At 39.8% G+C, this 26,149-nt stretch overlaps 1 protein-coding gene and 1 long non-coding RNA gene across 3 annotated transcripts in view; one reads left to right on the top strand and one right to left on the bottom strand.

Moving 5' to 3' along the window:
• The window catches only part of LOC100748213 (5-hydroxytryptamine receptor 1A), a 124,354-nt gene that overhangs the window by 3,600 nt on the left and 94,605 nt on the right, over positions 1 to 26,149 (top strand). For both annotated transcript variants that reach the window (XM_033320005.1, XM_024366676.2), the window contains exon 2: positions 4,082 to 4,615. In XM_033320005.1, the coding sequence (XP_033175896.1) occupies positions 4,213 to 4,615 (403 nt within the window). In that variant the 5' untranslated portion in view covers positions 4,082 to 4,212. The remainder of the gene's footprint in view (positions 1 to 4,081; positions 4,616 to 26,149) is intronic.
• LOC112212602 lies at positions 5,769 to 6,244 on the bottom strand. The gene is made up of 2 exons (XR_002946434.2): positions 6,044 to 6,244; positions 5,769 to 5,973 (listed from the first exon to the last, which is right to left on the bottom strand). It is a non-coding gene; the product is annotated as an uncharacterized LOC112212602 (long non-coding RNA).

The following is a 26,149-nucleotide window of genomic DNA, read 5'->3' as shown; positions in this document are numbered from 1 at the left end:
GAAGAGAGAGAGAGAGAGAGAGAGAGAAAGAGAGGGAAAATAAACTGGCCAGTTTCGAAATTTATTTCTGATAAGAATCGACATACACATGGTATCGAAGTAAATTTCGATATTTTATAGCGATAAACGCGAAACATTATTTCACGAAGACCAACAGTGGACTGGCTTACGCCACTATCATCTCGAATTTTAACATTCTTTCGATCTCTGATCGACGAATCTCGTAGATTTTTACGCGCTCGAAACGAATCTGTAAATTGCTATGTTTCCAGCACAGTATCGTACATCGTCGCTGCATACGTACGTCACATTGTCGCCGTCGCGTGTTTTACCAAACCGTTTCGCTTTCTCGTACGAGAAACAAAACGCGATTTTTCAGTTCTTTCTACGCTCTCCTTAGAAACGTACGTTCCATCGCGTCCTACGGCCAGCTTCCCTGCTGGTTGCGTAGTTTTCGAAATAAATTTAAAGCGAAAAATGGCGCGTTTTGGTGTCGTTTTCACTGAAATCTTCCTGATAGGGGACGGGTGCTACGAAAGGAACGATGTTTCTTAGCATCGATCGTACGTATGAAAACGTAAGTTCATTGAGAAGCAAAAGAAGAAAGCGTGTTCATTGGCCTGCTATAAAAATGTATTACAAGCTCATCGATAGGAACAGAATTTTAGATTTTCGAACAAGTCGAAAACGTGTCTTTCGCGATTAGCGTGATTTTCAATGGGACGTCAGTTCATGGAAATCAATTTATCGCCAATTGCTACAATTCTACATTCTAACATACTACAAAGCGGTAGAACCTGTGACAAAAATGAACTCCTTGCGCTGTAAATCATCAGTTACAGAGTGTAATTTATTTTAAATGCTTCGGCAGATTCTTCGATTACAAAGTAAACGTTTCTACGAAATTTGCGTCCTAGAAACCAAGTTCGACGCAGGAATATCCACGAGTGGTATGTTACAAGTACTTGTATCGGAAATCTACGAGACGTTGAAGTAATAAAATAGTTTCTCAGTAGCCTCGTTCGAGACTATAGACGAGCTCTATATCGCGAAACGAGCTGAGAACAAGGAAAATGATCGATCAAGTTTAGCGAGACCTAGGCGAGTTGATACACGGGGCACGTTGATCCAGAGTATAATTATTTCGACATTGCGTATACAACTGGATGAAAATGAAATGTACACACCGTGTGGTAGTAAGTATTCGATAAGCGGAATTCGACATAATCGAGTACATGGTACGCGCAGTGTATCGAGATAATTTCTATCCGTATGAACCTGGGCCTGTATCAATTTGCCCCGGTAACCTACTCGTTGAATATTCTCGTTTCGCTTGAATACCAGCTACTTGTAGCGATATGGCGCTTCGTGCGTAACTTTGTTTCGTAAAACGCCGCGGCGAAACCAAAGGAAATTTTCCTTTTACACCCGAAACACGTCAAGTCCGTTGTTGCTATTGTGTGGCGAGCGAGACCTCGACGAAATTTTACGACTAGACACAGTGGCGCTGTCAGAAACGACGGAATAATTCTCGTTCGTTAGTACGTTTGGAATTTTGGTAAAACGATTCGTCTCGTTGCAAGACCATGGAAACCTGTGCCTTTCGTAGCACCACACCCCCGCGTATCGACAAATTTCGTTTTAACGTCGTTAATCATTTCAATTACGAGAGACAATTCGTTGGCTACAATTTTAAGGAAGATCGTACGAGAAATGGAGCGATCTGGACGAAACGACTGGACGTAAATATTTCAACGAGTTGGAAAGTGAGTTCTCTGGCAAACGGTTGGATGTGTTTGACGGATCGATAGACAAGCAAAAGGAGGACTGGACGATGAAAGTTTGGTCGGTCAGAGCGACATTGTCACACCGGCGACGATCGGAGCCGCGCGATTGGAAAATGGAAACGGGAATCAATCGCGTTTTCGCGAGTAGTTCCACTACGGGCAAGCTTGTTGTCTCTGATGACTTGCCGCTATCCTATTTGAATTTATATTGGTGGCTCGGTATTCGATCCACGCGAAGTTTCTGCAAAAGCAAACGATACGATGTCGTATCGTGACAACAGAATTCTGCGCCAATTTATCCGACTGTACGCTCGATTACGCGTATTCGGAAATGTTGCTGCAGCTAGACGCCCGTCAAATTAACTCGTCGAGGACTAGCGTTAACGCGACATTTAACCCGCAATTAACCATCGAAGCTGCTTTAGTTTAGCTGCCAGCGATATCTATACGAGCAATGTTTATCTCGTTGAAAAGAGTTCCACCGTTTTATCGCATTTTAGGCATATTTTAAATCGAATCGAAATACTATTTGGCTAAGTATGTTTGATAATTATGATATACGTATCCCATAAATAGGTGACAAAATTTTGATGGATGGTAGAAGACGGTTTTGCATGGCTCAGGTTGCATAAATATTTGTAGGACGGTTGTTCCGTAGGTTCCAAGAAATTATGAAAATACAATCTTTTTTTTATCGGCAACACGATCGGAAAGTTGGAAAAATGCAGTCGACGTACGAAGACGTACAAAATTGGAAATCGTTAACTTCGCATAATCGTAACTTGGTAACAAATGGATGAAATTTAAAAATTCAAACGCTATTTTGTAGGTAGAGGTGAATATTTGTACCGTGTGTCAGGAATAATTGGCGAACATATTTTCTAACGTTGCTAGAAAATGATCAATTTCGATAACAAGTATCCTTATGTTTATCCGATCGTGCGATAGCGAGTCAACGCTTGAGAGTAAAACAATATGAGATGCAGATGTGAGATAATGGGGGATTTTGTTTTGTTTGATAATATTAATTGTTTAATATGGTTACAGTCGCGGATAACAGAGCGACACAACAAAATATGTCAGTTTACCTTAGTGATATTACGCAGTATAACGATGATATCATAGTATTAATTGCATGGAATTCACGTGACATATCAATCAACTATTTATAATCTAAAAGTAAAATACATATCGATGATAATTGTGTATCGACAATGAAATAAATAGATGACACATTTCGCGTGAAAATGTAAACTGTCAATTAAAAAGAAAAAGAAGGAAACGTTACCAGCAGAAAGAAACACCAGCTACATGGAACTCGTTGTATGAGAATCTTAATTTTATTGTAATTTCCGATACTCTTAGTATCTTTCGCCATGATTTATCGCCTCTGTTCTCTTCTCGAAGACAGTTAACCTTCTCTTCTGATTACAATCCACTTCGATTCGCTACTACGCTCTGCAGACGAAAAATATATCAAAGTCGAAGACGACGTAATCTCAACGAAGAATAAAAACGACGAATTTATATGGAAAAAGATTGATAAATTACATAGAAGATGATTCATTTAAATTCGTATAAATTCATATTGGTATTTAAATTATTATACATAGACGTACGAGCACAATAACGCTCACTATATTACGAATTAGTATAGACAACGAATATATAGAAACATAAGCACAACAGCGTGAAAAGCAATGAAATGTCCTCACAGATTTAATACCTTACGCAATTATCAAAAGAACGGTCGATTATTAACATTAAGTTAAACAGTCCAAGTAATTGAAATGTTGCACTTTGCTTGAAATCTCTCCTTCTTCTCCATTTACGCTAGAACCTCGATAATGCCAGGATAAAACCAGGTCGAAAATGCACGCAATCAACGAAATCATCGATGGAACCTTTCGCTCGTTGTTAGAAAATCTAACTAAAATCCTTGCTTCGGAATAACTGTTCGTTTGTTTCGAAAAAAAAAACGACGAAATGACGCCTACGTTCCAATATCTCCTCTATCTGTCCATGCTACGCGCGTACATTTCTGCACCGTCAAATCTGCCATAAAACGCGCGACGATCGGCTAATAGTAATTCATAAATAAACGTGCATCGAGGTTCTACCTGTTACGACCGAACCGATATCACGATCAACTTGAAAACCGAGTCATCACCATCCGCAGAAAATGGTGATCCAAGAAGAACGCATCGATTTTCATAAATTTATTCAAAAACTAGAGATAGAGACGACGTTGAAAATTGGCGAAGACTAACGAAAGAAAACAAACATCCCTCTAGAGAAATCAGCACGTGCACGATCCGATGGATTAGCCAAAGAAGACGGAGAAGCAGGAAGACGCGGTCGCAGATGCCAGCGGTGTCGTGCAGCAAGTAGAGGCAAGAAATTCCTAGATCAGCCGTTTTCAGCGATGATCGGCTCGTCGACTCCAACGATCGGTCGCGCGGATCCTTACGAGGCCGTGGTCGATACCTGCTACGAGGATCTTCTACTGTTCGCCAACGACAGCGGCGTGCTCTGCGAAGGTTCCCGATTCGCCGTGCCTGGAGTACTCAACGACACCGATTTGGACGGTGAACCGGTGAACGGAACAGATCTGGACGTCGTCGTCGACGGTCTGAATAATTGGTGGGCTATGTTAGCCCTGGTCTTGGTCCTGGGCACCGCTGCTGGCAATATTTTGGTCTGCCTGGCTATCGCCAGGGAAAGGCGGCTTCAAAACGTCACCAATTACTTCCTGATGAGCCTGGCGATCACGGATCTGTTGGTCGCTGTGCTCGTGATGCCTCTTGGGATTCTTACGTTGGTCAGAGGTAAGCGTTCGGTTGCATGAGAAACTAGCGCGTGGTTGCGAGAAGTAGCCGGGCACACCATTGTCTTATCTATCGGTGTAGTTAGTTCGCGTATTAATTAATTAGGTTCGGGTATATCGTTTAATCTTCGCGTGATTCTCGAAAATTTCAGCGAACTTTCAAAGTGAAACGTACAGTTTGATAGAAAAAGAAAAAAAAAAAAAAGAAAAGAACTGGCTTCGTTGAAACAGAAGTTGGAACGACCGATGTGCAAAATTGAGTTCTACTTGATAATATGGTAGTTAAAGTAAACTATTGCCTCTTTGTTAAAAAGATAGTTTAATAACTTAGTATAGCGAATGACGTATGACATCGACTGGTGTATTTCAAAAAACACGTATAAGATTCCATTGAAGATCGTGTACCTCGAAAATATCGGACTCCGTTTGTTCGAGTTGAAATGGTGCGGTCTTATCAACGATCTAAAAGTAGATTTAGATGAATATATTTTCTAGATTACTCGAAAGCTTTCTAAAAGCTTGAAACTTTTCGCGCACCGTTCTAAATTGAAACCTCTTCTAATTGAGAAAATAACGATGATTTCTTGCTAGCCTGTTCCCATCTAGGTCATCCGAATAATTTAGAATTAGAATATCTAATGTACGAACACTTTGTTTGGATTAGCTGCTGGAAACGTTCGATTCCAGGAACTTTCACGATCTGCATAATATCGTAATTAAGTGAAATTTAATCGAACGCCGAGTGTAACTCGCAAATTCCTGAAATATTCCACTCACGTTTCTGCTGCATTGCAGCCATTTTTCTTGCGTTCTGAGAACATTCGACGAGATATCGAAATCTTAAAAATATCACTCTTCGGAGATGGCCCCGTGTCCGAATATTAATGCCGGTATCTGTGCACGTGCATAGCCGCCTCTGACGCGATCGAATCGTTTCGTCTCTCATCTTTACACTTGGCGAATCTGGGTAAATTGAAACAGAGAGAAAGACACCGACGAGTAACGATTTAAAGTTCATTTTTATAGACAGCTCGGCTGGAAGCTTGTTCTTTTGTTTCTTTCCCTTTGTTCTTTTCTTCCTTCCCTATTCGTTCTGTATTTTTTTTTCCAGATAAATTGAAAGTGGAGGTGTAGGATAATTGAAAAATGTCAGGCTGTCGAAAATAATTTTAATTAACGGAAGAATGCGCAGGAGGATGCAGAGACGTGGTTAACGATGTTGAACGAGTTTTATGCGGAATAATTGGATCCCTCTGATTTATAGCGTCGAATAGAAGTAACATTCCACGTAAAATTGTTTGTAGAGCATTTCTCCTCTGATTTCCTTGCTTCCCCTTTATTTTCCGCTTTCGTTTCATCCTGTTATCGTTACATTTAGAAGCTATAATTATATAAATCAACTTTTAACTCTCGTACATACAGCACGTACTTGCGCGTCTTCCTACTCGTTCGTCCTCGATAGATATCGACGTATAAACTCACAGTATGCTGCACGTAATCAATGGCTTTGACAGCCGGGCAACTGTTAGGTCCAGATCTTTGACAAAGTTTTACACGGCGAATCTGTTGTTAGACAGGACAATGTGGGCGGAACTTGGAACGCGGAAATGCCGACCAATTTTCACTTGTCACTGATTTCTTGGCTATGTGCTAGCTTCGCTACTATCTCTTGCTCTATCCACGTCACGTTTCAGAATGACGCGCACATAAATATTGGAATTAAATGATACACGTTGACGTCAATGAATGTTAATTTTCATTAATGAAATTGAAATATTAAAGATAGCGTCGATTATGCTTAAATAATGATCTCAAATACGACGAACGAGTCTAATTTTCGCAGAATATAACAGACTGTTAATTAGTTTTAGAACTTTAAAAAGTAGTACTATTTTAGACGAAGTAACGATTTCTACGTATTTCGCACTAGGTTTATCATTAAATTTGAAATACAACGATTAAACAACCGAGATCGATGATATTTGCTAAGTTTGAAATTAATTCCAACATAAAACTATGGTTTAAAATATCTGTATTTCGCTGTAAAATATTGCTGTCGATAAATATAGATTGGTAAATGCACATTTAACAAGAAATTCATAAATTTTTAATAATATATTGGTGAATATATAAATATGAATTTGTTTGCATTTTGTACGCGATATATTTTGCATAATGCTATGAAGAATTACAATAGCATCCGTACTATCTTTTGCAATAAATAACATGTTTTCGTATTATCTATGAATCATAAATCTTGTACGATACGGAATTCGTGTAGCGTAGAATTTATGTTTTGCGCCATGCATTATAATAAAAATATAAAATATATATGTATACATATGCTAAAATAAAAAAATATTTGACAGAGAACATTGCACGAATGTTTAACAATTTACAAAGTAATTAGTATACTGTAATAACCTAATGAAAATATAAATTCCACACAAGCAAATTTTGTCCCAATTCTATCATCCAAGAAATATTCTTCTATCATTAGCAAAATTTTGCTCAAAATGTACACATACATAACCGTATACATAAATGTTGTATACGTAAAACAGGTTCTTTTGATTATTCCTTAGCAAAATCTCATGCATATCTTTTATGCTATGAGTAATAATAACAAAGAATAATAACATTTGAATATAGGACACGTGTTCAAGACACGTGCTAAAGTCGAGCAAAACTTGCAATTAATATTAAATATTAAATTAAGTTAAATAATACTAAATTTGTCTTTCAGATAATTTTGACAATTTTTCTAACCTTCCAACGCGACGTACACGTATGCGACTCTGCAACGAGAACTTCCACAAGCAAAGAAAGCGGAACAATTACTCGCACGTTTCACCAATTATCTGTCAATGCACGATTTGCAGCTGGCGACGAATCTCCTGGTTTCTACTTTCGAGAATAGATAATTTTAAACGGTATTAGACCCCATTTTCCTCGCGAGCAATCGCGCCGACAATTATACTTTTCTCGCGATCCTTCCTGAGAGTTGATCCATTATGCATAAGAAAGGCCGCTGAATGAAAAACGGCCTTCGGGTTTTCCACCTATCGCGCGAGAAAAGCGATCACCTGTGAGCTAACAATCCGCGAATCGCTTGGAAACTGATGTTCAGAGTTTGCATCTGGGGACCAAGCACGCTGGAATCTATTCTTTCGATCTTCCTCGAGGAGAAAAGTTGCTTCTAAACAGGGTGTATCACGCAACTGGGACGAACTTATAGCCTCGACTCTCCGCAGGTTTTTGTACTCTCTTTTTGTACTCTGCGAACCGAGCAGAGTACAAAAGTACTTTTGTCTAGTTTTTGTACTATGTTAGGTGATTAAAAAAATCTGAAAAATTCCCCCGACACTCGTCGACGTTCCTAACATTCGCGTTGTACAGGGTGCAGCTGAACAACGCGTATTAGGTTGTCCGAGAAGTGTCTTTCTTTCGCAAACGTGTTTTCTACAACAGTGCACCTTCGTACAAACGTGAAACCAAGTGTGTGAAATGTCGCGGTGTTTATCTCAACAGACAAAGATGGATCGTACGTGATTCGACGAAATAATATAAAATAAAAAACGTAGTGCGTCTATTATTTCCTCATAAAACGAAAGAAACTTTCCGGACAACCTAACGCGAGCTTGTACAGGGCGTAAGGATTCTTTGCGAAAAAATAAGAAAATACAAATTAACAAGATTTTGTTCGTACGATGCTTCCTTTTCGAGGCAATCGAGTTTGAAAATTCATCGAGCATACTTGAACGTGGCTAGTTCCGGACACAGCTGAAGTACATGATCGACAGGACGTTATTCAATAAAATGAATAATCCAATAAAATAATATAAAACAAAAGCTATCGTGCGTCCATTACTTCCTTGTAAAACGAAGGAAGCTCTTAAGGAACAAAGAAACAACCTGCTACGTACGATTTTTCACTAAGTTCACGTACCGTCAGCCATAATCGTGCGACTTGGAGACTCCGCGAAGATAAACATCGCAACTGTCCCAACAAACGCGAAGTAATCAAAGTGGCTTGCGTCCGAACGGACCGAGCGGTAACTACAATCGCTGCAAGCTGTTACGATCAATTTCTAAATGCACGGTTTCGATTTCGCCGTTCTGCCTCGCAAATTGCAACCACGAACGACTCGACTGGGAGCCATTAATTGTCCAACGATTGGAGAAGCTCGGATCGCGGGGGCCAGGTCGATTAAAGTCGGATAAGAAAACGGTGGTTGCGATGGGGATCGCGTTTTCGGTGTGGAAAACAGCAAGGAACGTGATACGAACGTGCACATCCGTCCAGCTTGGCCGAAATTGCCGTACACGTTCGGGGAGAGTAATGCCAGCGGAATTGTCGGAAACGTAAGTGGCCAATTTGTAGCACCCTCGATCCCCCGAGTCGCCATTTTTCACTCACTTGCCAGCTTGTTTCGACTGAATGTTTTAACAATGCCCCGCATACGTATCTCGTTCTCAGTTTCTGCACGGTTTCGGATACAAACGTCTGACGATCGATCGTCATCAGACGGATCGTTGTTACAAGAAATGGTAGGTTAAATCGGACCAGTTAACGATTGGGCGATACGCGTTATTCGTTTAAATCGCGATAACAATTATTAGCTGGTTCTGAATATTTCCATCGTTTTATCGTTTCAACGTCGCAACGAAGAAAGGGTTTTTCTTCTTTCTTTCTTTCCTATAGAGTCACGGTCAGATTCAGAAATATGGTTCGAGTAATATTCTCTTATCTATGTGTTTACTATTAATTTGCGCTTGATACCCTTTCGATCGATTTTTAATTTATTCAACATACGCGTAATGGCTATGTAGTATCGGGGAAAAGGGCCTAAGAAGCATCGAGGTAACCATGAACAATGTCGCGAGAGTCGAGGCGCCGTCGGGTCTATCAACGTTTCATCGGTCTTTTCAAGTGTATAGTTTCGTAGAAAAGGCCTACGTAACCCTGGCCTGCGGAACACGTGTGTGCCGGGCCTAGGAAAAGACAAAGGGATGCTAGAACGGTCAGAATGTTAGTTGAGAAGCGCAGTGTGAGTTGAGAGGTCACGGAGTGTGAATCGAGAAGTCAGAGAGTGTAAGTGGGGGAGTGGGATAGTATGATAATAAGACGTACGACGACATTGTAATCGGTCCTTTTGTTATTGAGTATCGCTTATTAAACTACACTAAACTCTAAATAAAACATCATTACTTGTCCTTACTCTAAGATCCATAAGTTACTACAGCTATTACGTAAATTTTCTTTCTCAGCGTTTATTCAGATGTCACTCTCACTGTGTTCGGAATTTTGAGTGGCCGTCCGTTTATGGCACGGACAGGCCTATTCCCTTCTTTAGGAAATTCCGAATTACACTCTCCGAGCTGTAAACCTAATGACTCAGAGGTCAGGTAAAAAACTCCGGGAAAAGACCAGTCGGAAGGGCACGATGGATAGACGAAACCTAACGGCTGGTAGGGAGAGTCAGCAACGTAGGAGGATAGTTCATTATTAGACATCGTACCGTGCGGGTGAAATTCTTCTCACTCTCAACAAGATCTTACCACCGCCGTGTTCGTAACATGACACTTTACTTTTATACAACAAGTGCAAATACAGTGCCAGATTACTATAACACTCGATCTATTAAATCTCCTCCACCTTGAGCGTTAATTCATTCGAGGTACGCGATATCGATCGATCGGTTTGACCTGATGACCGGTTGCTCCTTAATCGAGAATTCGCAGCACACTGTGTATATAGTATATAGATCATTTCGAAACACCGACAATGGAATTGTGGAATCTTGGCGAAATTGACGCTTGAAAATGATTAGGGAAAGAGCAAAGATTCTGCGAGTTTCATCGATCAGAGTTCGGACCGAACCTACTTGCAACAGCTAGCGAAACGTCTGTAAGTGGAACGACAGTAAGTGGAACTGGCGTAGTCAGACACGCCATTCTCCTGCCTTCTCGTTTCTTCTCGTCCAACATTACCAAACCTCTTGCAGTCGCATAATACCGCTTGCACATTGGTACTGCTCGTATTACGTAATTATGCGAGCTGGTTTTTCAATCTATTAATTACACGAGAATTCGCAGCGACCTCGAGTTAATTTGTAACTATTGGCAACTAAGTGTGTTAGAGTTTAATCTCGGAATTAAGATTAATAATCTGTGGAAGACACGATGTTTGTGTTGAAATAATATCATGTGATATTTATTAAACAATTATTACAGGAAATATAAGCGAGCGTCGTGGAATGTAGACAGTTGGCTAGTTATTCTCAGACTGACTGACTTAGTGACCCATGGTCCTTGAAAAGGTTTTGAACCCCACTCTCTATGCAGTGAAGAGTGTGATCTGAGTACGATAGATGTCTGTGTGGCGTCACATGTGCCACGGAACCTTCTAGCAGCTTCTCGATACAAAGCGCTATGCCGTCAAGGCGCCACACCGACGTGCCCAATGTTCCATCCATATCCTTACGCTTCTTCCGCCGAATTCTCGAAAGAGCATGCACGCGCTAACCGCCGTGGTACATCTCACGAACACACGCTAGTGGGGATATCGCTGGGCAACGAAGGGAAGAATCCGTTCGATCAATCATCTCATCTGTATGCGATTAATATCGTTGTATTCCAACAAAGTGATCGCGGATTTTGTCAATACGACCTAATGACAAAACCCGCAATCGCTTAGTCGCCAATTCAATAATTGAAAAGTAGAAAATTTAATTCTTCGTAAATTTGTATGAAATTCGCCCACACGATGAACTTTAGAATCGAATAATAGAAACGAGGAAAAATTCGCGTCACGAATTTCCGCTTAAAAAAATGAAACTGTACTTCTAAATGACTATAATAATCGTGATTTTCATCTTCCCGTATAATTTCGATCGTGACTTTCTCGTTAACCATACGAATGTTGGAAACGCACTTGGCGCGAAATATTTTATCAGAAGAATTTCTTTCTTTCTTCCTCGTCCGTTTTGCCAGAAAATCAGCCGTGCCACGGAATACGTCGCAGACTGTCCGATTCCATTAATTTTTAACGTGGCGTTTGTTTCGACGCTGTCGCATTTTATACGTCGACTAACGGTTCAATAGATTTAGCAGCGCGACACGCCGTGTTACAGCGTTTTAAAATATTTCCAAGGAATAATGTCTTGGAGCATCGTTGCGCGTTCTGAGCATTTTTCGCTCTTCTATATTTCGACAACGATTCTCTTATCGTCGTCGGGAGGAAACTATAGATAGAGACGGAGCTCGTAAAATTGTGGCGAAAGGCAGAGAGAAGAAGAAAGCGGACGTTCCGAGTTAAAGTTAATTCGTCATTTTATACTTCGTGTACTGCGGATTTTTATACAAACTCATATTTTTATGCATATTATTGAAACATGTATAATTTTGTGTGCTAGGCTAAATTGGCCGCGTATTAGTGACACACGTATGTGAATATGAGTGTGTGGAAGTACGTGTGTGCACGGCGCCTCGAAAAACAGATGAATGTGACAGTTCCATTGGCAGTGTGATATGAAAGATGGCGAGACGAAGAAAGTGCTGAGACGCGTGCAAATGTACATCGACGAAGATCCTGGAATATCTTTTATCAAATAATTAGATTTATTTTTTTAGATTTATTTATAGTTTTAGACTATTTTGATATGAATCCTAAGTGTAACCTTAATGTTCCTTTGCTTTCATTTCAGCGACTAAGATCCACAATTCTCAACAGATATAAAGCAAGGAAACATAGAGCCGAAGCAGGCATTTGTTACATTAACTGAATATTACGCCACAAATAAGTCAATAAAGAAGCGATGGCGAACATACTGTTGCGTCGGGCAACACTCTACCTAAACCAGGTCACATACCGCGGGCAAGTCCTTCAGACCGAACAGATATTCTTTCGCTGCATTGTTTCCTAAAGTTTATTGTCCACCACGGGTTGACACGGGAAAGTCGCCTTTTCTCACGTATGAGGCCTCCCACTAGCGACTTTATCTCGAGAGCGGTTAGCATCCTTCCTCACCCACCACCATAGCAAATAACCAATTAACAACAAAGCCTCTTAGCCAAAATCGTCACCAACAAATCCGATGGTCCCGTGCGCTAGACACATCCTTAGCTTTCCTCCGCCACAGCATCGTCACCGAACCTCACTGATTTTCCATCTTTCAAACATTCAACATCCTTCGACCGGGTTTACACCCGAAGATCAGTCACTCACTTATCTTATACATACGCACCAGCGTAACTATCTTCTTCACAAAGTTGTTGGAATAAACTGCGATTTATAACTTGTTATCTCAGTGTCATATTCAATTAACCACCTCTATTATCCTAATCGAAATAGGGGATCGATCATTTCGTGACGTCGATTATCTAATCGTAACGGGAATTTACGACTCCCGTTGGCGTGCTTCCTCGCGATCGCGTCTCTTCGCGAGTGGTCGAAACACATACCTTGCGAAACGTGTGAAAATGTAATGAAAAATGCGATCTACGTTCGAGTTCGCACAGCGTCTACGGGCGGACATCTTCCTGATATTATTTTCCATACACAATTTCCAAGTATCGATAAATTGCTTTTTACGTAAATTGGTTCCTCGTTACGATAAGCATTCGCAGGTGGTCGAGAAACGACGATCGAACGTAAGTTCGCGTTCATAATGAAAATATCTTTTCTATTCGCTTGCATTCTGTTTACGCGGCCGGTGTAACTGAGTTATTGACTCGATCTACGTATATCGTCGGTGTTGTATTACCACGACAAGTTCGACTCTTCGTATCAGACCGAGAGATCAAATTACTATGACGAGTCAGACTCGTCATTTCAGGCCAAGAGATTACAAATTCAAAGAAAGATCCAATCAGAGAGCAATAGAACCCCCTCTGCCACTCTACCTCGCTCGTTCAATCTCGTCGGTTGAATTGGATGGAGCGCGGAACCTTGCGTCGATCGAACGACAGAGCCGCCAGACTGGAACGCAAAGTCGCGGTCACGTTGAATCGTGCAACGATGACAATAAAATATTTCGCGAAGAATTCGCGGTACGCCAAGTCGAGACGAGAAATCTGTCTTTGTCCGCATTCCGACGGCTGTTCTGTTCGCTTCGTACGTGCTTTGCTTCGGCTGCGGCGGCTCTGAAACATTGAACGAGAAGAAAAACAACAGCTTCGGCCGGAGCATCTACAATCGTCGTGTTTTCACGTATCGAGTCTCAGCTTTCACGAGACGGAGATGTTGCGAAAGAAGCCACGACGACTAGTCGCGCGTTTCGACGAGCTGTTGCGTCGCGACAACTTTGGAAACGAGAATGAGTTAGGCTAGAAATGCGAGTGCTACGGATACAGCAGCGCCTGTAACGAGTACGATGAGAAATATTCGTTCGATTATCTATTCCCAGAGCGTTAAATTTGATGCGTCCATTGTAATAACGTAGGTTAGCCTACGGCAAATTAATCTCTGTTGCGTTATGCGAGCATGTGGAACACGCAATTCGTAATATAATACGGAAGCTCTAAACAAATTGAATCGGCTCGTAAATCCGACTTATGCTTGTAACCGTGTTGGACGATTATGCCATGTATCAAATTAATGAAATGCAACTGATTGCGCGGCTAATAAATAATGATGGCCGTACGTGCAAAGCTTGGCAGTTCGGTAATTGTTTATCGCAGCATGGAAATTAACCGCTCGCGAGAAACTGCCAGGTCTACGCGAAGATAATCGGTAGAAATTGGCTGCGAAATATTTCTCCTCGTTTCTTCTTTCAAATTCGTGATCGATCTTTTTCCTTAATTCGTTCGACACGTACGATCACTGCGCGTTAGAAATATTTTTTCTACGATATCGTTTAAAAAGTGCTGTCTCGATAGAGAATTATTTTATCTACTAAATACTAAACGAAGCACTGTGCTTTCCTATGTCTATACCTTTCTGCACATTCTCCGCATTCTATGCATTTTCTCAACATCGGATTTCCTATAATTGCGTGAAAATCTTTGCGATATATTTTATAAACGTGTGACAACCCTTATTTAAGGATCGTGATACCAGATGCGTTAAAAATACCAAAAATGTGCTACGTAACGTGGGATTCCTTTCGTAAGAAGATAGTAAATAAATAAACAAATATTCTATCATTATGTATTTTTTAAAGACCAGTGATTTTGACTCGGTGGAAGTAGCTTTGTGTTAACTGTCGGTAGTTCTATCGTTACCTGCCAATTGTTTAAGGCAATTATTTTCTAGACAATTGTTCGCGATACGTTCGACTTTTCCTCCACTTTGTCTCGACAGTTACGTTTCAACGATAAAAGTCACGTTCGCTTGGCACGATAAAACCACGAAAAATAGCCTAGCGAGGGAAGTTGGACAGATTCTTTTCACGCGATAAAAATTAGATTTCGGGCGTAGAAATTGTTGGCATTCCCGACGAATTTCAATTTGAAAGCTGACAGGATGTCGAGCGAAAGTGTCGGGTCTCGGTATCTCGCGCGAACATTCTGTGTATCCTGGCCAAACTATCGTGTCCGTCGCGGACGACAGGAAACACGAGGGTGCACGGTTAATTGTAAATCGAACAACGACATGCCAGCCACGTACAATGTACCGAATATATTAGCGGCGATTTTGATATTAGCACGGCTGTCTCGTCGACCTGTTGTTTTGCTAATTTATGCTGTAATTGATGACGACGCAACGACGCGAACCGACCAAGGGACAAGTTGCCTGGAAATTGAATCCAGCTCTGCACGTAGTAAATGAAATAATATTTTTCTCTGTCTGCTCGCAGCAACTCGTATATCTCGTTTTCAGCCAGTTACGAGCTTATTGTTTCACCTGTTTCCTACCACTTTCATATTGCTCTCTAAAAAGCTATTACTTCCGATGAGTCGGCGGATGACTTTCATCAGATACGTTCTTTGGTTATCACGGTACAAGCTCGAGTATCGTTTTCAGAACACACGTAATAACAAAATAGGATTAAATTATCCGTCGTGATGGTATAGCTTTAACGAGAACGAGCATTGTAAATATTTCATTGCTATTTTAATTTAAAATCCTGAGATTAATAGCAATCGCTAAAAGCATATTGATTCGTGGTAATTTAAACAGAACGATTCAGTAAGGAATGTTCATCGCGCAATTCGATTTTAACTCGAATACGATAAGTAGATTACCGGGTGATGATGTACAGATCATTAGCGAAGAGCATCGTGCTGTACAGCGCGAAAGTTTGATACATTAGAGATTTTTATGCGTTCAGGCGAAATTTTAAATTGCAAAAATACACAGAACGTACGGTTTTTACCTTTTCTGTTGTACTGTCAAAAATATGAATTTGCGTAAGAATCAGCAATCCGGCGATAAGAAATATTTCTCTTATCTCCTCGAAGCTTCTTCCAAGTATAATTTCTCTTCGCACAAGTCTTAATCGATTCTTGTACTTTACGTCGCAACGAGTAAACGATGTAACGATGTCATTGGTGCGGAAACTTCGAACCTCTGCGTTGCCAAGGATTACAATCTGCATGTGTAATTAGCGCGATCATTAACGTTTGGCACCGGAAGCTTCTACAAATTGCAGGTTTAACGCAACAATTCCAACCTGCGAAACCGATTAACGAGTCGAGAAGCGAGATCAGATTGCGTGTCTAGAATCGCGTGGCCGATCGTCGTTCGTTTTTCCGGACGAACTCGCTCGAATCCAGCCGCTAGCGCTGTCTAATTGCGAGATTTAATTAGAAAGATAATTGGCAATTCGACGGATTATTTCCAAAGAATGTGAAAGATAACGTAGCTTATTGATTCCCCGACCAGATTACCAAACTTTCGCTTAAAGTTTGTCTTGTGCGATAAAGTAGCTTCGTCTTTGCCTGTCATCGCTTAACGCGCTTAGCCTAAATTTCGCTTTCTGCTCATTCCTTTACGACGCTTCTTTACATACAGGATGGTTCCTAACTGGTGGCACAATCATCCTGCACCACAATTACGGACCAACCTGTAGTTAATCTTCAAATATTAAAAAAAAATACGCGAAGCAGTGGATATCGGAAAATTCGACGTTGTCGCGCGTTCCACAAACGAAAAGGTTGTTTCGCGAAAAGGAAACCTCGAGATAAACCTTAGAAATAATATTCTAGAGCAAAATATCCCTCGATAGTAGTTTTTCTCAGAGTTCCGTAAGATAGAAAAATATTGAAATCTGCACGACTCTTGTTAATAGATCGCTGACGTTCGTTCGTTTATCCGAAAATCCGAAAGTCTAAAAATATCAGGTTGTCTTAAAAGTTTCTTTCGCTTTATGAGGAAATAATAGACGCGCAACGTTGTTTCTTTTATATTTTTTTTGTCGAACTACGTACGATCCGTTTTGTTTTCTTGAGATAAACACCGCGACATTTCACAGAAGGTGCACTGTTGCGAAAAACACGTTTGAGAAAGAAAGGTACTTTCCAAACAACGCGATACATCGACTGCGCGTAATAAACAAAACGTACATTTAACAGATGATTTCAATGTAAATTCCAATTTCAAATTTCGTCCATAGAAATATGAATTTGCATAAAGAACCGCAGTCTGGTCATCGGAAACGGGCCGATCTAGAGTCGTGGCGTTCATTTACGCGTTCAATACTTCCGCAACGTTTAATTAATTCCATGACAAGGTATCCTTAAGCGACGATAATCGGCCGTTAATTACTGGGCCGTTCTTGTGGACAATCTATTGGCTCCACGCTGCATTCCAGGTTGGCGGATGCCTGTATATCAACCATATCGCCTGTATATAGGACAGCTTAACAGTAGACGTTTCGTGGACGTTGATAATTGCGGTCAATTTTGCGGTGCACGAAGTACCAGAGGCTGGGGAGGTTAACGATTAAATAATTCGCTACGTTCGCCCTTGGGGCGGATGAGAAATTTCGTTTTTATTAGGACAATTAATTTTTCATGTTAGCAGAAGGAAGTTTTTATTCTACATATGAATATATATGGAAATTAGGGTAGTTGAAAAAACAAAATTGCTAATAGCGGGTTATTCGTTGCTATTAAGTTTACGCGCGTGTACCTGGCTCGATGAAATTTTATCTCCAGCGAAGATTAAAAGGAACAATTTCAAACGACGAATCGTTTCTACTCTCGTCTCGTTGTTCTCGTTTCAGCAGCGTGGAGTTATCTCAATTTTATTCGCAGGAATAGTTCGTTCAAATTCACGAAGCATCGAATAATCTGAACGACTACTTTTACTTTGACAAGTATCAGTTATCAACTTTAAGATCAACATTTTGTAGATGATATTTTGCTTCGTGAGTTTGCTGGTCTTTACAGGCTTGCAGATACTCACGAGAGAATCAGGTTGATACGAAAGGGAAACGAAGAGAGATAGAAACGAAACTAGCCGACCGAATATTAAATTAACATTAACGTGAAAACTATAGCTCGGTCGAACTGCGTGAAATAATCTGTACAATGTATTATTCAACGACAAGAGCTTGGATAAGTACTTTAAAAGCTTGTGAGAGTACATGGAAGAGCTCGTTAACAAAGAGGACGAGAGTCTCGTCAAAAATGCTTCGCGAAGCTGTGGACGAGAAAAAAGAAAGCTATGGAACAAGACCGCGCGCGTTCTTCCAGTTGGATATTGTTAATCAGAAATATAGCGGCGTTATTTAAACATACAAAATCAATAAACCTCCCGCGCAAATAGATAAATTCCATATTTCGAGCGGAACATCGAATACGTTACGTGTTGGCTTGGCAACTAAGCGATTGCGGCTTTTGTCATTATCACCTAATAACAAAATCCGCAATCACTTAGTTGCCGATGCGATATGTTCCATTTGGGTAATTCCACGGAACTGCGGTTCCGCGTAAAAGCTTACAACCTATCGAAAGTACCTTGCGATCTATAAATCACGTCGGCAACTTGAAAGATAGCCGTGGCACCTAGAGAAACTTTGTACAGAAGAAGCAGCAGCCACTCGTGAGCTAAGCCCTTAACATTAATTTCCATAACAGGGCTCAGCAGCCTCTTCTTTGCATGCATATTAATTTTTCTGCGAGCCGAAATTTATGACGCTGTTGCTCCGATCGAATTCATAGCCGGCTCGGCGACACGTGTAACGTCAAAGAAGAAGAAGAAGAAGAAAAGAAAAGTAGGATAGCGAAAGTAGGTGACAGGACGTGGAAAGCGGGCGAAACATGAAAAATTAATCGCGTGCTTCCCATCGCGTTAACCTAACGATCCATGTCCCTCGAATCAAATTCCGCCTACCATTTACATCTCAAAGTCGTGCGTAAATGCAGCAGGCAGGTTGGAAACCGGACCTCGCATAAATATGAATACGTTTAAGGTGTTCTGGTGGCTCTTCTTACACCGCTCGTCCAGGGAACTCGAACGCCACGAGATCCGATCGTCGCGTTTCGCCAAGGGATTTTCATTCTTCTCCTGTTTCTCCTCCTGAGGCTTCCTCCTGGATATGCAGAAACACTCATCGAGCTTATTTACGGCGGCTTAATCTTCGATCAGTTTCTCGTATTTTATCGTTTATGGCCGTACTACGCACTACGCTTTCTCGCCTAATTTTTCTCTGTTCGCCTGGGAACGATGCTTCAGGAGCAGAGATCGTCTCGCGTCGTTTAATGAACTCGCGGTCTAATATTTTGTACTCGCGTTGGAAAACTAGTCAGCCAAACAATTCCTATCGAATTACATCGCGTAACGTACACACGTAACAAAGTGTCAGCTGAATCGGTTTGAAATTCGCTGAAAATTGCGGCACCGTGATACACAACCTACGAAAGGAGACCTTCTGCTCCTGCTGCGCTTTGTTCAGCGTACACGTGAAAGCTTTCGGTTCAGGACAAAAGGATATCGTTAGTCGGATCAATTAATTCGAACGAATTTCAGGCCAGCGGCAAAGGGAAAATATTTGTTCGCGAGTCGGTTCCTTTGAAGCTTTTGTGTTTCCCTCGCGGTTCTACGTTCGGCTGAAAAAGAATCGACGAAGAAAGATCCAGGCTACGGGGTGAAAAATGATCGCGCTCCAGCCGATGGCGAATCATGCTCGAGAGACGAAAGGAAGGATAACAGGCGACTAAGAAATTTGATTTCGTCGCAGAAAACGATTCGTGCCAGAGGATTGCCGTTATCGCCAGCTTCCTGTGACTCTCTCGCTGAAAAATTGCTCGATGAGAGTAAGTTTCATCGAGAACGGATGGCTCAAGAACGACCGATTGTCGCGTCTCGTTACGGCGTTAACCAACTTTCGAAAAGCTTCGTATAACGTAATACACCCATAAAATGTGTAAGTGTAATTATTGCAAGTGTAATCGTGCGAGTGAATGTCTTTGCGAGCCACCGTTTAGTTATACGTAAGAATCGTTGCTATTTTTTGGACGTTCAAAAGATAACTACATCGACCAACTATGAAGTGACTTGTCATTTCTGATGTAATTTTACTTCAAGAATTGTTTTTACATAAGTGTCTTCATTTTGCTAAATTCTTTTTAGAAATTTTAGTACAGTAGAGTTGCCTCTCATCCAAACCCTCGTTATCCCAATACCCTGATCTTCGAACTCTCTATTATCCGAACATATTTTACTAACGTTCGTGTACAACGTATCGTTTCTTTTAGTCGAACGAGTGAATTCTGATTGTGAGAATTTAATAGGCGTTCTAATTATCGGAACAAAATACGGCGTAATTAGAAATCTCGAAAGTGATGTAATCGCGACGAGAAACTGACAAAAATACACGTTGTGGCGTTGGAGAAGTCACAGTCACGGACGTTAAGAAGCAAAAATACGATATCGAAGATTATCCGAAGCGCGTAAATTGCTCGGATTCTGGCGACAGTAGAAAAGCCTTAAATATACCGATGTCCTGAAACGGTTTCATAGCGATAAGAACGGCAATAAAGACGACTTCATACAAATGGAAATATCAAACGAAATAATGGTAATGGAGAAGTTCCTTCTGACGACGAAGCATTCGTAGTATTCGAAAAGGAGCATCGACGATTCGAAGTGTGAAAAGAATGTAACTCCATGCAGTTACTTACGTGGAAACGATTATGCGACCAAAAGACACGGGATTTACAAATGTTTAAAGTATACGTCGATTAATCATAATCTGTATTCGAATAAATGGGATTTCATATTAGAAAAGTGATCGTTCTATTGTCCGAAAATTCCATTATCCCAACAGTTTTGTCTTCCTATTAGTTTGGATGGAAAGCAGGCTCTTTTGTACATTAACTGTAGTAATAATAATAGCGATAGTAGTAGTAATAGTATTATAGTAGTGGTAGTAGTAGAGGCATAATCTATGTTCAGTCTCCTGATCACAAAAGGAACTCGGTTTACAATTATTTCCCCTATTATAAATCTACATACACATCCATCTACTCACACACACACACACACACACACCTTATTTTACCCTTATTTCAGTATTATATGTCTATCATCTGCCTGACTACCAACCATGATACACGCCTATCATCTATTATCTATTGCATATATCTTTACCTAATTGCCTAATTACCTACTTAACACCTTAACCTACAACTACGGGCCAAACGTAAACATTACGGGCGTAGCCCGTAGTAGATGATCGAGCCAAACGTAAATATTACGGGCATTCTCGAACGTAAATCGTAGGTCAATGGGTTAACCAGATACTCTCTCTCTCTCTCTCTCTCTTCGTTCTTTCTCTCTTTTCTCTTTTGCAATTTCCTCGACAATTTACAGCCCTGTAAATATGTTTACATTGACATAAACATAAATATGTTTATATGTCTTTCATTGACAATCACTGTATCGCGATACGTAAGTGATGGTCAATGAAAGATACAGCGAAGTGTAAATAATTTTGCGTGAAAGCAGATTTTCATTAGTTTCATTGTTAAGTCAGTCTACGTACACCTATCGAACTTTGTGCGCCTCTCACGACCGACTGTGTACAGTTACACATACGACAAATTGAAACCAGCCGTAAAAACAGTAGATCGCCGATTTTCTCTGTTATCCGACGCGCGGATCTCGCCTGTATTTTCAGTCGAGAGGATCGATGGCGTGAATTGCCTGTGATTCGTACAGGCTTCTGCTTTATGCATCATATTTCCGCGTAGACAACGTGTGGAGCATCGTCCGACAAATCGACGAAACGTTTTTCAATCACTCAAGAACAGACAAATAGAAGCTACGGTGTTGTTTCTCCTTGCCGGTGAACGATTTTCTGTCTGAAGAGGGTTCGTTCCTTGATATCACGTCGTTTCGGATATTTGATATCGACGAGATCGTCTATTTCGTGTAAAGGAACTTCCTATCTCCCTTTTTATCCACTGTCTTTGACGAGTTTCGAAAGGTGCTGGGGTCGTTGATGTTTAAAAACTCGAAATGATAAACGATGCGAAGATTTCCAATAGAAACAAGGAAGGGATTTTTGTTCGTTTTCGCGTTTATATGCTACCGTTTATAGGAGAAGGGACGCTTCAGACGATCTTAAGTAATCGCTTAAAATGTGAATTTTACCTAAGTTTTACATATATAACGTATATAAAAATATATATTACAGATGTATATTCTCAATAAACAAGGAATTTTTATTGGAAAGTGGTTTTGGCAAAAGCACCGTTACGCGACGATACGACGTAGCCATACGATATTTTCTGTCGGATTTACATTTTTAACACTCCAATTATAATTGAATTTAAGCTGCTTAAAAGCGCTATTTTTATACTATATTGTCTTTTCTTTCTTCTTCTGTCCTGAAAACTTGGTCGCAAAACAGCACAGATCGGTAGTCTACTGCGAATTTGACCAAAGCGTATAAATGCCAGTGATCAAAAGCGATATTCAAGAAGCACTGCAGACTGTACATTTAACTTGTCTGTTAAAAAACATAAGAAAAATATATTTTGTTTCTTCTTGTGTTCTGAAAATTTAACAGGACAGATCGGTAGTCTACTGTAAATTTGAACAAAGCTTATAAATGGTGGTGACCAGAAGCACGGCAGACTACATTTAAATCATCTGTTAAAAAACATAGAAATAATATATTTTGTTTCTTCTACTATCCTGAAAACTTGGTCGCAAAATATCACAGATCGGTAGTCTACTGCGAATTTTACCAAAGCGTATAAATGACAGTGATCAGAAGCGATACTATTCCAGAAGCTGCAGACTGTACATTTAAATTGCCTGTTAAAAAACATGGGAAAAATATATTTTGTTTTTTCTTGTATTCTGAAAACTTGGTCGCAAAACAGGACAGATCGGTAGTCTACTGTAAATTTGAGCAAAGCGTATAAATGACGGTGACCAGAATTACTGCAGACTGTACATTTAAATTATCTGTTAAAAAACATGGAAATAGTATATTTTGTTTCTTCTTGTTTCTTCTGAAAACTTGGTCGCAAAACAGGACAGATCGGTAGTCTAATGTGAATTTTACCAAAACGTATAAATGACAGTGATCGGAAGCGATACTATTCAAGAAGCACTGCAGATTGTACATTTAAATTGCCTGTTAAAAAACATGGGAATAATATAATTTGTCACTCGCTGTATATACTTCTGCAGATGTAATTAGAATTTTAGAATGCAATTAGAATTAATTTTAATTAGGTGCGTAAAGGACTCGTCTGAATATTTCGATAAAATCTGTGTGGTATTGCGATCGATAAGTATGCATCTGGTTGTATGGCCGAATCGATCCGCATTGCTGTCTAATTCAAAATTCAAACTCGCTTTTGTAATATTAATTTATGATATAGGATAGCGTACAGCATCAATTTAGAATTCGTTGATTTAAACCAAATAACGATATGTAGTAAAATAAACGAAACGAATTGAATAATAAATAAATAAATAAAACGAATTGAATATATAAATAATTACGAATATACTCTCTTTCTATTCGCGTTATAATTCACGAGATAATCGATTCGTTAGTCCGTGAAACGGATCTATCTATAAAAATATATCGCGCGTTGATGTTTCCAACTAATATATCGATGCAGCTAGACAAACACAAATGTATAAAAAATTCAAAGAAATTCAATTAAACGCGTTCTTTTTATCCTTTCTTGTTTCTTTACCTTCGTCATTCTAATTGATTTATATTTAATATTCAATGTAGACACGCCTTAAAAAAAAAGATGACGAGACTGGTCGGTTCGACGTCTTTTCTCTATCTTTCTATTTCACCTTCTTAGCTAAGGGAATTAATGATATAAATCACTTACGTCCGATAGTACCTACTTTTCGTGATATAAGAAGGAAGGTAATTACCGGCGGACTGCTTTTCTGTCCGATCTTTTTCTTTCAGCCGCTTTCTGACGGGTAATTGAGAAAAATTACTCATCGGTCGGTTGGTTCCTCGAGGTCCCAATTATTCCTCCACTTTCGTATCTCATCTATGTTTCCGCGACGATTCGTAACACGTCCGATATCTCGCAAGAAGGATGAATATATTGCAAAATAAGTAAAATAGTCAAACTCGAAGATGGTATCACGCCGAGGGTAGCCATCCACGTGTTATTTAGCAATTAAGTTAGGAAAATTTACCAAATGTTCGTCTGGACAAATTGTAAGGTACAAATTAATAAAACATAATTCTACAAAGAAGATTAAAAAGAAAACACCCAACTGACCTCAATAAGGAAATAAAATAGACAAGCTCGAAGATAGTATCAAGCTGGGGGTAGCCATCCACGTGTTATTTAGCAATTAAGTTAGGAAAATTTACCAAAAGTCCAGCTAGACAAATTGTATAGTGTAAATTAAATAATAAAAAAATTCTACAAAGAAGACTTAAAAGAAAATAGGAAAGAAAATAATACGAAAGATTTATATCGTTTTCCGATTAGAATCGCGACAACGTGGTTGACGATAATGACTTCACTGGTTACTTAAACTTAACCTTCGAACGCATGATTTTTGTCGAATATAATAAGATATTTGAAGATGCCAATTTGTAGGGCACAAAATGCCAAAAGAGAGAACTTTTTAAATCCACCTCGAAACGTTGTACCTTTCGATTTGAAAAAGACAAAAGTTCGTTGCCAAATGGCTCTACATGTACAACGTATGAATAAATTACGAAACAATCGTGCATTTGTAAAGGTACAATAAATTATTCATTTTATCGATTACGTAAATCGATCTTGAAACATTATACCTCTCGATTTGAAAAAAAAAGGGTTTGTTGGCTGGTGATTTTATACGTAGAACGTATGAATAAATTACAAATAAATTATTCATTTGTACAGGTACAATAAATTATTCATTTTACTGGGTGTGTAAATCCATCTCGAAATTTTATATCTCTCAATTTGAAAAAAGAAAAAAAAAGTGGTTTGTTGCACTGATTGATTCTACACGTAGAACGTATGAATAGGTTGCGAATCAATTATGCGACATGAAAGAGCAATGAATTATTCGTTTTATCGATCGTATAGTTTGTTAACTTAGATTTCCCACCCGTGGCTAATTTTTCCTATCTCTCATCATGTATGCTACGTGAAACAAGAGATTCCGATTAGAACACGCAAAAATTATCAAACAATAAAGTAACTTCCACGTCGAAGATCATCAGCAACATTGTACGATAGTTCAATTCTATTTAAATGTCCAATCTCTGGTACAGTTTTGACGCGGATAGAAATCGTCTGGAATTTATTAAATTTTTCATCGAACACAACAGACTCATATTGACTGGCAAGTTAACTATTTTTCTCACAGTGTCATAGTTAAAAAAAAAAAAAGAAAAGAAAGAATAACTTATTTGACGTAGCAAATTTCTATGCATTTCACGCAACGTATCTGCGGGCTATAGCTGATACTGTTGTATATTCGTCGTTAGCTAATCACTCTATACAAAGCTAGAAACAGATATTCCACTGACAAACGAAAAAGATTGCCTTTCAACCATGAACAAACGCATGGCAACGAACGAGCATCGAAAAGCTCGGTCTTTGCACCGGAAACCGCGTTGTATCACTCATAAATCCGACCCGGGCGTCAGTTCTGTCAATACAGGTGCAGCGTGAAAAAGTATGGCAGTTTGTCCTGATGACAGGCGAAACACGCTTCGTTAGCCTCGAATACGAGCAGATTCGAGCGGTACCTGCTCCAAACACTTTCGCCCATTGCATCCACATTGTTCGAAGTTCATGAGTTGGCGTCGTTTTATTCGACGCCCGTAACTTTTCCAACGTTGCGCGTCGATCGCATATTATCACGGCACTGTCCTGTGGAATTTCCTACGAAACGATTCCCACATCCATACGATATTTTTTATTCCGAACTATCTATCAAACGATCCAAGTTTTCTCTTTCGTCGTATCGACACATTGCATAGCAACTGTCTTTTATTTTTCTGTTTTCCCTTTTTTAATTGTTTTGGTATTTGGAATCTCACAGAAATCTCGGAGGATCTACGTTAGAATTTGCAAAAGAAGGAACCAGTTCCTTGGCTAAATAAATATTTCGTTGGTGATATTTTGAAACTGTAAT

This window comes from Bombus impatiens, unplaced genomic scaffold, assembly GCF_000188095.3.
Source record: "Bombus impatiens unplaced genomic scaffold, BIMP_2.2 scf_0225, whole genome shotgun sequence".
Lineage (NCBI taxonomy): Eukaryota > Metazoa > Arthropoda > Insecta > Hymenoptera > Apidae > Bombus > Bombus impatiens.
Note: the sequence above shows the minus strand (reverse complement) of the source record. Positions and strands in the feature narration are given on the sequence as shown.